The sequence below is a fragment of the Chlorocebus sabaeus genome, chromosome 7 (assembly GCF_047675955.1).
Source record: "Chlorocebus sabaeus isolate Y175 chromosome 7, mChlSab1.0.hap1, whole genome shotgun sequence".
Taxonomy (NCBI): Eukaryota; Metazoa; Chordata; class Mammalia; order Primates; family Cercopithecidae; genus Chlorocebus; species Chlorocebus sabaeus.
In genome coordinates, this window is record NC_132910.1 from 133,548,938 (window position 1) to 133,563,769 (window position 14,832).

At 47.1% G+C, this 14,832-nt stretch overlaps 1 protein-coding gene across 4 annotated transcripts in view; it reads right to left on the bottom strand.

The window, feature by feature from the left end:
• The window catches only part of DCTD (dCMP deaminase), a 28,079-nt gene extending 13,717 nt beyond the window's left edge, over positions 1-14,362 (bottom strand). For 2 of the 4 annotated variants that reach the window (XM_008000359.3, XM_008000356.3), the window contains exons 1-3: positions 14,224-14,352; positions 12,449-12,563; positions 11,912-12,047 (exon numbers count right to left, since the gene is read on the bottom strand). In XM_008000359.3, coding sequence (XP_007998550.2) covers positions 11,912-12,047; positions 12,449-12,563; positions 14,224-14,249 — 277 coding nt within the window. In that variant the 5' untranslated portion in view covers positions 14,250-14,352. Of the gene's footprint in view, positions 1-11,911; positions 12,048-12,448; positions 12,564-13,639; positions 14,153-14,223 lie in introns of those variants that run through there. The other 2 variants (XM_008000357.3, XM_008000358.3) reach the window with 2 other exon arrangements.
• Positions 14,363-14,832: the final 470 nt, after the last annotated feature.

The window sequence follows — 14,832 nt, forward strand, 5'->3', positions numbered from 1 at the left end:
TCCCGCCACGGAGGGACACATGATTCCACCTGAGAGGCATGACAGTGTAAGTCTGTGTGTGAAAACAAAGATGAGAAACAGGGGTGATGTGAAGAAACCTGCCGCATGCCTGGAAAGTGTGTGGGGTCTGTTCTGTTTCCACCTGTGTCCAGAGAGCAGGTCTCTGCTGGAAGAAAATGACAGTGAAAAGGAATTCTACCAAGGTCTGGGGAGAAAGTGGTGGGTCACTCACTTAAAAGGCAGCCCCACGCTGCGGGCTCTGAGGGAAGCCTCCACACCCACGCCATCCACCTCCCTGCCCACGGCCCGGGGTCCTGAAGGCGGAGGCAAGAACTTCCGTCTCCGCTCCTGCGACAATGCACTCGGGGGTCTTGGAGACCCCTGCTTCTGCCTGTCTCCTCTGCTTCCTCCCTACCATGTCCTCACACACTGCCCCCAACCTAGCAGTCAAGCATCTTCTTCAGCCTCAGCCTCCGGACCTGAGAAATAGAAAGAAAAATCCCTCTCCAGGAACGCTTACAAAGACTAACGTCTGCCAAGAGCACAGCAGAGACGAGCTACTTGCTACATGTGAGTGCGTCCCACGCTCTCCCACCTGTGCCCACCTGAGACCAGGCTGTCCTGGCCTGCCCAATCCAGCCTGCCTGCGAGAATACCCACTTCTTTTTCCCTCTCTCCCACTCTGCTCCCCATCCCTGTCCCCCTCCTCGCTGCCTCTTGCTAAAGCTGCAGGTGACAACTCACGGCACCCAGGGGAGCCACTTAGCCCCAATGGTAGAGCTCGGGGCTAAAGAGATTTCTGACTGCGGTACGGCCATTATTGGTAATAAGGCCCCCAGAACTCTAATTACGCTGCCTCCCTATGTGCTAAGGGCACACAATCAGGTCAGGAGGAGGAGGATGTGGAAATAGCTGTTCTGCATCCATGCTAGGCCATGCCAACTCCCTTCCCACTGTTCATGTGAAATGCACGCCTGATGCCTAAAATGCGTGACAATAGCACCAAGAGAAACAGAGCACTAACCAGCGTTGATAGTACTGCGATGCAAATATGCATTATGGAGCTTAAAAGCCTCCTTTGTGTGTTAATAGTGTTTAGAGGGGAACCGGGCCTGAGCACTGGGCACTGGAAGAGGAGTCGGGATGTGTTCTAATTAATTCCAGCTCTCCCTGGCCTGCCTCAGGCAGCGCACTGACCCTGTGTCGGCAGGTAGAAAACGGGGAGCAACAGCCCAACTCGGGATTCTCAAATAAGATGTGAGCTCCTAACACTGCCTTACATTCCCAGGACATTCCTCTCCCACCCCACACAATCACCTCTTCTCTCCTCCCAGCGTCCAAGCTCCAACTCCCAGCTCTCTCAACCGGTGGTCTTGCTTCCTTCCTCCTTCACCAGAATGCTGCAACTGATCACACCTTGCCTTCCCTCCAGGACCCTGTGTCTGCTGTCCTCCCACCGCCCCCCTCAGTCCTTCCTCTTATTACCAACCAGGCTGTCTGAGAGACCGATCCTCACAGCCTTGAATACCTTGCCTCTGTTCCAGATATCTCCATCTCACTCTCTCTGTCTTGGGACTATTCCCATCAGCAAACAAACGTCTGCTGCAGAAAAGCAAAATCCAAAGCCAAAACCAGATTTTCCCAACCTACAATGCAATCCTTTTCCGTGGCCTCATCTCCATTCCAGCTGCCACCCCACTGCTCTGCTCTCTTCTCGGCCACACATCCCAAAGCCCAATCTAAATAAAGCTGTCCCCATCATCTCACCCTCTGTTCTCCTTCAAGTGGCTCCAATGTGGCTTCCAACCCTATTGCTCCTCTGCAACTGTACTTGGCTGAAACTGTACTTGGCAGTATCACCTCTGATCTCCACATTGCTGAACCCCATGGACAGGTTTTAATCTTAGGCCTCTTGGCAGCCTCTGACACAGCTGACAGGCCCTCCTTTTTTTTTTTTTTTAAGACAAAGTCTCACTCTGTTGCCAGGCTGGAGTGCAATGGTGCAATCTCAGCTCAGTGCAACCTCCGCCTCCTGGGTTCAAGCAATTCTCCTGCCTCAGCCTCCTGACTAGCTGGGACTACAGGCGCGTGCCACAACACTCACCTAATTTTTGTATTTTTAGTAGAGACAGGGTTTCACCATGTTGGCCAGGATGGTCTCGATCTCTTGACCTCATGATCCGCCTGCCTCAGCCTCCCAAAGTGAGGCCTTCCTTCTTAAAACACTGTTCTGTGTGCTCCTTCTCATGGGCCCGTCTTTCTCCAACTACCTTAAGCGCTGGAGCCCTCAGGGCTGAGCCACAGCTACTCCTCCTTCCTCTGCACATGCTCCCTTGAATCCGCCACCCAGGTCGCTGACACTGACACACCTGACACTGACATACCTGACACTGACACAGCTGACACTGACACTGACACACCTGACACTGACACACCTGACACTGACATACCTGACACTGACACTGACATATCTGACACTGACACAGACATACCTGATACAGCCAGTCTGGACTAATCCCCACCTCATATGCCCACCTGACCACCCGACCCTTTGCAGGGAGCTCTCATGGGCACCTCAGCCTTCAGGTGTCTAAATCTTCCTTGATCATTCCAAAATCTTGCTTCTCCTCCTCAGTATGCCTGTCCAGCTGCTGCAGCCAGAACTGTTTGGGGGGAGTCAGTCTGCCTCTTCCACCCTTTATCATGCCATCTTCCTGATGCTGCCCCTAAAATATACCCTATCTCCAGCCAAGCCTCTCCCGCCCCAGCATCCACCCGCTCCAAGGCCCTCGCATCGTCCACTGCGTCACCTCCCGGCTGGCGAGTCCCTGTTTCTACTCTTGCCCCAGAACAATCCAGTTCATACACAAAACCTGTCCTAGTTTCTTTGGGCTGCTCTAACAAATATCATAAATGTGTAGCTTCTAAACATCAGAAATGTATTTCTCACAGCTCTGGAGGCTAGGAAGTCCAAGATCAAGGGCTGGCAGGTTCAGTGTCTGGTCCCTGCCTCATTAAAAAAGAAAAAAAGTGACTACTTCAGAAAGGAATATTCAATCATATCTGTTTATTTCATTAATGTCTACCTCCTCCACAATTAGTCTGCAAACTCTTCAGAAACAGTCCCTCCCGTGGCATTCTGTCGACCTCTGCAGAGTGCCTGGCATGTGAAACACATAATAAATGCCCTAGAAGTGTCTGCTCAGTGAACGAACGACTACATGTGACGGTATCAGAAAAACTCCAATGCATTATAAAACAGAGTTACAATTTTAAAAAGAAAGGAAGATGACTCCAGAGAACATCCCCATCACTGGCAGACAACTGAAACTGGTAAGAGAATAGGTGACTTGTTAGTACTTATTTTAATTCCTAAAAGGTGATAACTCACATGTAGAAGGAAAAATGACAGAAGAATTCTGCTTCCCTTTATTCACCTAAACTCAAAATTAATGGCATTTTGAACAAAGTCTTTTAATTGCAGAATTAAAAAATTCATGCTCAGTTATCATATTCAATATTTTAAATTTACTATGGCATCTATCATTTGAAAGAAGCACAGAGAAAATTTACACCTCCACTAATTGGTTGGCACCGACCCTTCAGACAGTGTCAGCAGAGGGGAGCGTCCATTCCCTTGCATTGCAACTCTCTTGCTTTCACCAGTATCCTGCATTTATCACAGGGATTTCCCAATGCCACTCAAGTATCTCGTTTGAATAAATATTGTCATGCTGACTCGTTCTCTAAAGAATTTCTAAAGTCCTTTCTTTCTATTTGGTCTTAACCTCTTGTCTCCAAAGAGTTTTAAATGTGTCCTATGTAATCACACACTTTTTTTCACTTAGACATAGGATCTTTTTCTTAATTTTTTTGAGACAGGGTCTCTCCCTCTGTCGCCTGGGCTGGAGTTCAGTGGTGCAATCCTGGCTCACTGCTGCCTTGGCCTCCCGGGCTCAAGCGATCCTCTCACCTCGGCCTCCCTGGAGTAGCTGGGGCTATAGCTGCACACCACAACAGCTGGCTAATTTTTGTATTTTCTGCAGAGACGGGGTTTCGCCATGTTACCCAGGCTTGTCTTGAAGTCTTGAGCTCAAACAATCCACCTGCCTCAGCTTCCCAACGTGCTGGGATTACAGGTGTGCACTCCATACTTGGCTAGGATCTTTTTCTTTATTGCTGTTATCCAAACTTTTCTCATCCAATGTCTTTTAATCTGCATGTCTGTGGAGTAACCTACAGTCTGACTGCCCCTCCTATTCATGCATCCTATCTCCATATGGTTTATATTCATCTTAGAACTGCACCAGACTTTAATCGTTAGAGGGGGGAGGGAAAGGAGCCTGTTTCTATTAATTTATCCATAAGTACACATGCACATTCTCCTGTGGCATTGCCTCCAACAGCTTTTTACAGCTCTGCTTTGACTGAGAACGCTTTCAGAACTCCGTAAGCTGAGAAAAAGATACTAATCTAATGCCATCAAAGCTATCATACTTATATTTTTCCTTGGAATAAGAGAACTGGAAGGGCCTTCAGTGATAATTTACTTCATAGAGATATTGAGAAATAAATGTCAGGTGATGCCTCTAACAACCCCACAGTCACTGGGCACAAACATGGCAAACCCGGAACCCTTTGGCTCCTCAGGGCGGCTCCGGGATTCTTCTGTGTGAATGTGCCACTTGTTGTTTTCGGCACTATGGGGCTTTACTCAACTTATGTGTGTGTTACAGACATGCATATCCCTATCCAGACTTTTAAAAGTCTTCAGAAAGTAAAAGTAAAAAGCAATACAAACATTTGCAAAAATCTCTAAGAACTAGGTTTTATTGTGTATTTCTGGGAGCAAACAACATACTCATATTCTACTTTAATATAGCTAATATCAACAAAGCTTCTGAAGGGAGATTCTGGATGAAAATAACTCAAAATACATAAAGTTTTAGTCATTTAGGCCAATTTCAGAGAAGATCAGTCAAAATCAGCACAACTGATATAGAACAGATCACCAGAATCAAGACTATGCGAGTAATCATTCTCAGGTAACCATACTGAACAGCGATCCCTGTGCTTCTAAGAAAGACATAGCAAACTTAAAGAAATAAAGAAGTGGCCAGGTGCACTGACTCAAGTCTGGAATCCCAGCACTTTGGGAGGCCGAGGCGGGCAGATCACCTGAGGTCAGGTTGGCCAACATGGTGAAACCCCGTCTCTACTAAAACTACAGAAATTAGCCATGTGTGGTGGCGTGTGCTGTAATCACAGGTACTCGGAGGCTGAAGCAGAAGAATCGTTTGAAACCTGGAGGCGGAGGCTGCCGTGAGCCAAGATTGTGCCACTGCACTCCAGCCTGGGTGACAGGGTGAGATTCTGTCTCAAAAAAAAAAAAAAAAGCAGCAGCAATAAAGAAGGAATATCCATTTGCATTCAGATCATTAATGTGCTCAAATACTTAATACAGCTGTTTTCTAAATTAGTTTGCATGTGCCCCTGACATTTTATCAAGGCTACTAATTTTTCAACAAACCTTTTATCTTGAGAGATTATAGTACAAAGATAAACTTCAGCCTACTTCTGGGAACCTTGGAACGACTACCTTACATTAAGTTTTATTTCAAACTTCTATGAGGTGAACGGACTCAAAAATCACTTTTTATAGAAAGGAGACAGAGATGTGTATTTTCATGGGTAGGTCCAATCCCCAAACACTTCAGCTTTTCCTAACATGTGCTCTCCAGAACGAGGAGTTATTTTGTTACTATATGTCTTTTGTAGATATTCACAATGAAATAGTAAACTCTAGCACTTTAAAAATAATTAATTCTGGGCCGGGCGCGGTGGCTCAAGCCTGTAATCCCAGCACTTTGGGAGGCCGAGACGGGCGGATCACGAGGTCAGGAGATCGAGACCATCCTGGCTAACACGGTGAAACCCCGTCTCTACTAAAAATACAAAAAACTAGCCGGGCGAGGTGGCGGGCGCCTGTAGTCCCAGCTACTCCGGAGGCTGAGGCAGGAGAATGGCGTAAACCCAGGAGGCGGAGCTTGCAGTGAGCTGAGATCCGGCCACTGCAGTCCAGCCCGGGCTACAGAGCAAGACTCCGTCTCAAAAAAAAAAAAAAAAAAAAAAAAAAAAAAAAAAAAAAAAATTAATTCTGTAACTATAAAAATACATAAATATCAAAATAAATTATATTAAAATATCATTATTTCTTCCTTTCTGAAAACTGTTCATAAACAATTATATCGTAAAGTAAAGCATGCTTACACGGAGCTGGTTGATTTTAGGGGGTGGCAGAAGTCTCATATATACACCGGTGTGTTCCTCTGTTTATCTAAAACCCCACACAGTCACACCTGAGTTTGCCCTTGATTCGTAAAAATAATCTACTTAATTTCTTTCCTATGCAATTGTTCAAAGGTTTTCCATTGATTATAACAGTTGTTTTGTATAAAAGTCCCTAATTAGACCTGCTGTCGGGCCACAACTACTAGATGGCCAGGCAGGGGAGGAGCGGCAGGAAGCTGTAAGTGAAATTAAATTCTGCAGGAAAAGAAACGGCAAGTTATCAAATTCACGGGCTGACTGACAAAACCAGAGGGGCATTCAATTTCAGGACTGAAAGAACAAATTTGATCTTAATTACTAAGAAGCTCTCACAAGTTGTGAGGAAGTCACAGCTTAAGAAGGATCAGCCTCCTAACTTCTTGATAAATTAGTTTCTCAACACTAACCTTTTGGATGCCAAAGAAATATATCACATGCATGGCAGTCAGGAAAATGTCAGTGTTCAAGGGGGTAAAGTAAATGGCTAAGTAATCACAAAAGTGACAACTATGCATGCTTAACAATATGCTAAGTCTGAAAAATAAAGATGAAATTTAAATAGAGAATTTAAAGAAGCACTGCCCCACACCGGCAAAGGTGTTTAAGACGCTCTGCTGAACTCTTTCGCCTTAATTAATTCCAGGTTTTTCAGCATTTGCCTTCCCAGCATTACATCCTTTTTAGGGTATCCCTGTAGACACAGGGACTGACTCAGGTAACAGCCCCACATCTCCATTTCTGCCCAATGCGCTCAGACTGCGGCCGCCCCCCACTCTTGGGGACATGGAGACTCTACGGTTCCCTCCCCGGTGCAGTGAGATGCAGCACGCCAAGCAATCCTGGCTCCCTGGTCCATTGGGCAGGGTAGGAGGCCAAGCACAGAGGCACTCACCAAAATCCAGAGGCCTTCGCCAGCAGAAATCAGCAAGGCCGCAAGTGCTGGGCAGCTGGATACGTGTGGCAAGCATTACTAAAAATTCCCTTAAATTTAACAACAGGAACAAGTGAATTCTGCAACTCTCTAATTTGTAAACTATATCATCAAAATTGGTTATGAAAACCCAAGGAAAGAGTGATATCTGAATCACCAAGAGTATTTTACCTCCATTTGATAAAATTGGTATTTTGATTAAAAGTGCTTCACTGTAATGAATTCCACAAAAAGGAACGAAAAATGTCAAATGAATACTTCATCATGGGTTTAGCAACACCCATCCCCTCAAGAAAATAAAAATCTTCCCAAGTTTTTTAATCTGGTAAATTAGATAAATCTGCTGCTTTCTGGTTTTTTAATTGTCATTGATCTGAAAAGATTCTTAGTATGATAACATTGCCTTCTTCCTGCCACTTAATGTTACTGACATCATATTATCTTTTGGATTTTTCAGGAGAAGGATGGAATAAAAAGCTTCTTTAGCAGAAGGAATTTTCATTTTCCACATTAATACTACATTATAATAAAATAGTTTTATGAAGTTTTGATCCCAAGGCTGGAAGAACAAAAACACCCTTTAAAAATACCTCTCTAGAGACACAGCCCAGGAAAAGCTCCATCTTCCTATTATGTTACAAGTAGTATGTGTTTCCCTCCTCCCCACAAGGCGTCAATCAGGACTAACGAATTCCGACTTACAGAATTAATAAAGCAGTATTAAGTTGTATGTTATTTGGTAAACTCAAATTTACACAATTCTCAATTCCCTGTCACAGTCCCTTGGGCTGCTATAATAAAGTCCCATAGACTGCGTGGCTGAAAAACAATACATTTATTTCTCACGGTTCTGGAGGCTGGAAGTCAGGACACCAGCATGGTTAGGTTCCGGCAAGGTCCTCTTTCAGGGTTGCAGACAGTCATCTTCTCCTCCTATCCTTGCACATGGAAAGAGAGTAACTGAGCTCTCTGGGGTCCCTTTTAGAAGGGCACTAATCCCATTCAGGAGAGCTCCACCCTCATGGCCTAATTACGTCCCCCAGGCCCCACCTCCAAATATCAGCGTATTGGAATTAGGGTTTCAACATGTGAATTTATGGGGAGACACATTTAGTCCACTGCACTCCCCTTTGAAGAAATGTTCCAGTGAGCCATGCTGGCTTTCTGCATGATGCCAGGCACAGGCCACCCCTCCCCGAGCTCCTGATCTCTGAGGAGTTATTTTATGGGAGCCTCAGGCTAATCAACTGCAAAAAAAAATGAGACGATGATTGGCATTTCAGTACAGCTGAATTCCTGTGCCCCACAGGAGAGACACAGGGAGGTAGCAGGAAGAGCGCTGACCTTGGAATTAGGAGATGTCACCCTGCATGTGTGACATTATAGAAATTACTTACAGGAAAGGAGGAGGCTTAGATCCTGTGGGCACAGAACCCTGAGACACTACTGAGGTATTGCAAGGGGTCCAAGCATATCCACAGCTGGATAAATCCCAGGTCCAGGACATACATAAACTTTCCCCAAACATACATAAATGCTATCCAATTAATAAAGTTCAGATTAACATAAAATGTTAATGATACAAAGTAGTTTTTGTCATTGTGGAGTTTCTTACTCAAAAGATACTAAGAATTTAGCATTGTGCAGGGGTCCTGGAAGTGTTTTGGCATTTAAAAGAGGGTCCGGTACATTCAAAAGAGTTAAAAATCATTGTCTAGAACTCGAGATAATCTCCAAAGCTCCTTTACAGGGAGTAACACATCACCCATGAAGTTACCCTTCCTGCTACAGCAGCTCAGTCACCATTAATGCAGATGAGGAAAGAACGGGGTGAGCTATCCAACTCAAGGCAGGATCCCCTTGTCTCTTAAATTAATTTTGAAAATCTTAAAAGCAAAAAAAAAAAAAAAAAAAAAAGCCTTTGCATTTGAGTCAGTTATCAGCAAACATTTCTGTGACATCCCAGGCAAACCAAACATTTACTTCTCTGTGGCCTGAAAATCCTTGAGAAGACAAGTATACAGTTTATACACAGTCATTGTCATTTAGACTTAAAGCCCATCTTTACTGTATTATGGCGGTAGTAATACTAAATGCCTTTTAAAAACCATTTAATGCCTTCTACAACTTTTATGGTACATCAAATTACAAGCTTACTCTCGTGAAAGAAAATTGTCGACATTCTAACATAGCTACATATAAATGAATAATTGATAAGTAAGGGCGAAGAGCTTTGAAAACCTAGAGGTATCATATAGATAATAAAAAATAATGCAGACAGACAACCAGTGCCCAGAAGCTCAGCAGCTATTCAATAAAAAACAATCAGTGAAGTTGGACAAATACCTATGTAGGTTTTTAAAAAAATTCCCTGTAGAAAGGGGCTCTGAAAGGCACTCTCCTCAATTTGGACAAAAGGCAGTGTCTCATAACCAACAAAATCAGCTACACGGAAGTCAGGAGTGCTGGGAAGTCTGAGGTGTGGGGCAGGTGCTGCAAATGTACTGCACGGCCCTTGGCTTCCAGGTCACAGCTTACAGATCTGCTGGGGGCTCTCGGTGACTGAAGAAGGCACAGGTCCCATCGGGAGGCCCGCTCAGTGCCCACCCAGGACCCCTCTGCACTGTCCAACCACGGGTATCTTTTGCACCGGCTTGCGTATGACAGACTGCCATCCCCCCAGAATTCTTCCATATCGAAGTCCAGCACAAGGGCCAATATTTCACTGTCTAGACTCGGTGAAATATTGACTGTGGCAGTCACACATTTCAATGCAGATCTTTAACATATCGACCCTCCACTTTCACCATTTTTATATGGGACATTGAACCATACTGTGAAAAATTATCTTTGCATGGACTTGAAAACAACTAATCACTTCCCTTCTTTCTTACCATCAAAAGCTTATAGAATCAAAATCAGGATGACAAGGAGTTTCTCTGAGTCAGCGCATTTTTCTATTTAGTCATCCACTACCACCAGCTCTGAAGCTGGGCTGAAAAGACAGTCTTACCCTCCCCCAACTCCGAGCCTCTCTTCCCACTCCTACGAGGGAGGGGTGAGGTTAAATCAAGGATGTGACGATTCAGTTCCCTTCATCCCTAAACTACTTTTCACACCCTGGAAACCCAGACTGCTTGGCAGTCCTCAATTCCTCCTCTCCCTCCAGGTACCTCTTTCCTTTTTCTTTCAAACATGGAGGAGTTGCCCCTAGGCAATTTAGAAAGAAATTTATGGGGCTTATTTAACATGATCGAGGTTCAGGAACATTAGGAAAAATTTATAAATTAGACTAAATGTAGACTTGGAATTCTTCATGAGAAAAACCCAGAGGAAAACCTACCAGGAGAGTCAACAAAGAAGAAGGGTCATACATCACGCCTCGGCCTGAAGGCACAATCTTTCCCATTTGGATGGCCTTACTCTACTTTCCCTTCCAACAGTGCCAGGCTGTTCATTTTCAGGCGTAAAATACAGGACCTAACCCTACAAAAAATCAGCAACCTGCATACGCAGCATGATTTGCCTCTTTTCCAGCATTAGTTGCATATTCTCCAAGGAATACAAGGAAAAGTAAAGCTGTGGCTGGACCCTCCCAGGCAATCTCTGAAGGAGTCTTCCCTGGGGCTCAGACAGGCAACAAACTCTAAGCACCCTTCGCTAATTTCAAGGTGAAAATCCAGAGACAGTCAAGCCAAAGGTTTACAGTTCCACACTTGTAGCTTTTTCTTTTTCTTTTCCTCTTTTTTTTTTTTTTTTTTTTTTGAGATAGAGTCTTGCTCTGTCGTCCAGGTTGGAGTGCAGTGGCGCAATCTTGGCTCACTACAACCTCCACGTCGGGGATTACAGGCACCTGCTACCATGCCCGGCTAATTTTGTATTTTTAGTAGATGTAGCTATGTTAGAATGTCAACATTAGTGGAGATGGGGCTTCACCACGTTGGACAGGCTGGTCTCGAAGTCCTGACCTCAGGTGATCTGCCCGTCCCAACCTCCCAAAGTGCTGGGATTACAGGCGTGAGCCATCGCGCCCAGCCTCACTTCTAGCTTTTGGTCTGATCACAGCCTACTGTGAAATTGTAGCATCCCCTGTAACTGGAGGAGGCAACTGGATCCTCCATCTCCTGATGTCTATTTCACAGTTTGCTTCCCGCTTCCCAGCAATCAGCTTGAGCCAGATGTTCTCATCACGCATGTGGGCTACATGAAGCCTGCTTCTCATCAAACCAAAGCCCGAGCCAGCCCCTGGTTAGCCGACCCTGCTTCCGAGTAGTAAAAAAAGAACCTGCAGAGACACTACGCACATCCCTCAGCTATCTCTGCAAGGAGCTGTGACCCTCTGCAGAGAAGCCAACTATCAATGCTCTGGTGTTGTGCACGCCAGCAGGCTGCCAGTGAAGCCTGCCAGGTTCAGCACAGGCAGCAGAGCCCCGGAGCTCAGGGCCAGCCTGTGTGACCACTACCATGCTTCTCTCCGTGGCTCTCTTTGAACTTAAGAAACAAAGCCAGGAAACGGGGGTAGTTCAGTAGGATATTTTTCTTTCCAGCTGTTGATGACGAAAGGGAGATGATGCCTTCTGACCAACTTTCTTAATTAGGCACTCGCCAGGCTATGTCACTAAGCAGAATGGGACATAAAACATGCCCTACCGTATGGGTATTTGGTGTCCAGCTTATTCTTTGCCGTCCTACTCCAAGGCAATAGGTCATCACTGCACCCATTTGGCATCCCATTGTACCCGATCCCGACAATCTTGTTTTCTGAATTCACAATGCAGGCGCCGACCTAGAAGGAAAAATGCCCAAAGGCTGGGTGCCTGCAACTGGCTGGTCTGCTGCTGGGGAAGCAGGGAATAAAACCAGAGGGACTGCAGAACTCAAAACACATGCACAGCTGCTACAGGTGCTGAGAGCTGTCGATCTCCTTGCCTGTTTTTTTGTGGCAGCTCCCATAAGCCAAGGAAAGTGCACCCCGGGTCCCAGAAGGGGCATGAGGGGCAGTTAACAACGGCATGTGACAATTTTCTGTCTCACAGGAAGAAGTAAGCTTGTAGAAATGCAGCACAAAAGGCAGACCGACCCTGCACTTTCAAGTTGACAAGTATCCACTGAATCTCCCCTTTCTGCTCATGTGCAGGAATCTCCTGCCTGGGAGTACCTAAGCATTCTCCTGGGAAATTCATTTACCTGGGAATTTGGATCTTTGCTTCTCTGTGCTGATAAGAAGGCCACAGCCATAAAATACTCAGGCCATTCCAAATAGTCATCCCGTTTCTTGCAGGAAACTTCACTCATGTTGGGTCTAGAAGAAAAGCGTGACAAAGCAGAAGTTGAGAGGAAGCATTTTAGTAAGTCTGTTTTCCAGTTCAACCCAACCACACTGAACCTTTAGATGTCTAAACATGGGCAACTTTAGCTACATTTATCAATCACAAATCACAACACATGGGCCCTAAACAGTCTCTGGTCTTAAGTAAAAACTTAAGAAATTTCCTATTTCAGAAGTTTGAATTTGGCACCTATAGCTTCACATTCCCAAATATTTTATCTATTTACTGCTTTCTCATAGGATTTTTTATGCCAGCCTACAAATTGTTCTGTCCTTTACCTGTCTCCCTTACAAAATAGAGTCAGCACAGGAAGAGGGTGGAAATAAGAAATATTTACTGATCATCTATAGATTCCAGACACTGTTAAAGTTTATATACATCATGTCAGTCGAGCCTTACTCCTAGCTAAGGTAGACAATGCCATCCCACCTTACAGAGACTCAGAGAACTTAGGTAACTTATCCTAAACCACACAGGATTATTATCCACGCCAGATGGATTCAAAGAAAACATCTGAAGCCTTCCCAGCTCTGATATTCACCAGATAATTTTTCCCTTCCCTTTCCCTTCGTTACTCCAGATGGAACAGAAGTTATCAACTCTGAGTAAGGAATTGCATGAGAAGAAACTATTAAAAATGTCAAGTGCTACTCCTAAAGCAAGGTTTTTGGAACTTAGTTTACAAGGGGCAAGCACAGGCTGTCTACAACAGGGAGAGCCCACGAAGGGGGTCCTAGAACTTCAGGGGAGTGGTCGCTTTCAAAAGGAATGAAACAAGGGCAAGGAAGGAAGACAACACAAAAACAGGGTGGGCAACACGGAGAAATCTTGAGAAAGGCAAGGAATGTGGTCTAAAGGAAGGCGAGGATTTCCCAAAATTTCTGCTTCAGGCTCCACACTTTACTTAGGCACATGCTACAGTGCAGGGCGGCAGTGCCTACGACTAGATGAAGTGGAGAGTCGGTGCTGGGAACCATGGTCACTCACTGAGAAGCCTGGCAATCCCCTAACAGGAAAAGACAGGTGCTGGATCAGCCTGGTTTCCCACCTGGCTTAAGGGTCAGCATCCATCATCGCTGTGGGGTGCTAGAGAAGTACCTACTACAGAGGAGGGAGGGGAAGACATGGGGGGGCTAGGGAGGGGGAGGAGAGAGAAGGGTCCTGCTAATTCCCTGGGCGCCTTCCCCTGGCATGGCTGAAAGCCCACTAGAGCCCTGTGAGGACTGAGGCCCAGCTGTAGAAACAGAGGGAACTGGAGATTGAGTACAACGATTCAGGAAGACACATCCGGTCACCGTCCCAGGCACACCCCACGCCGCTCGCAACCCCGTCAGCTCTGATCCAGGGCCTACACCCGGCATTCCCACCCCACACACGGGCGCAGGAAGGGATGCGATGTTCAGACGCCCAGCACCATCTCCCCGGGGTACTCCGAGGGGGCCGGCCTCGCACCCGCCGAGAAATCGACCCTGGAGTGACTTCCGGGACCCTGAGCGCTCCCACCCCGCCCGCATTCTCCGATCTAAAGGCTGAGCGCGGCCGAGGCGCCCCCAGTGTCCGCGGCCCCAGCCCAGGCCCCAGCCCGGCAGCCGGTGCCACGCGGCGGTGGCTAGGGGCGCGCGGGCAGCGTACCCGCACGGCTGCCCCCCGCCCACCATCCGGTGCCCGCTCCGCGCGCAGGCCGGTGCTGGTCCCCGCCGCCGCCGCCGCCGCGCTCAGGGAAGGAAGTCGGGAGAGGAGGCGGGGCCGCCGCGGGGCCGGAAGAGGGCAGCGGCCAGGACGCCGCGCGCTCGCGGGACTGCTGTCGGCCGGGGACCAGGGGCCCGGAGCTCTCACGGGAGGGAGGGAGGGTCCCACGCCGCGAACACGCTGCTCGGCGTCGCCGTACGTTTCGCAGTCCCCGTGACGCAGCCCGCGGTCCGGCCGGCGGTGTTCACAGCCCGAGCACAAACCACTCCCCGGGTGCCAGGCCGCCCCGAGGTCGCCCCGCTGCCCGGGTCACGCCTGGCGCAGGATGGCCGCGAGTTGGGCGCATCCGGGCCTGACTGCACGACCGTCGGGGGCTGCTCAGTTTAGTGGTGGTGGTGGTGAGGTTTTCCCCACCATCCGTGTTCCATCAACTCCTTAGAGTCACGACTATTCTGTGAGTCACGACTAGAGATTCTGTGTGATTAAAAGGCGACCCCAAGAATCTAGTGCCGTGAAGCTGGTGGGAGGTGGGGAGACCTGGTTTGGGTCTCA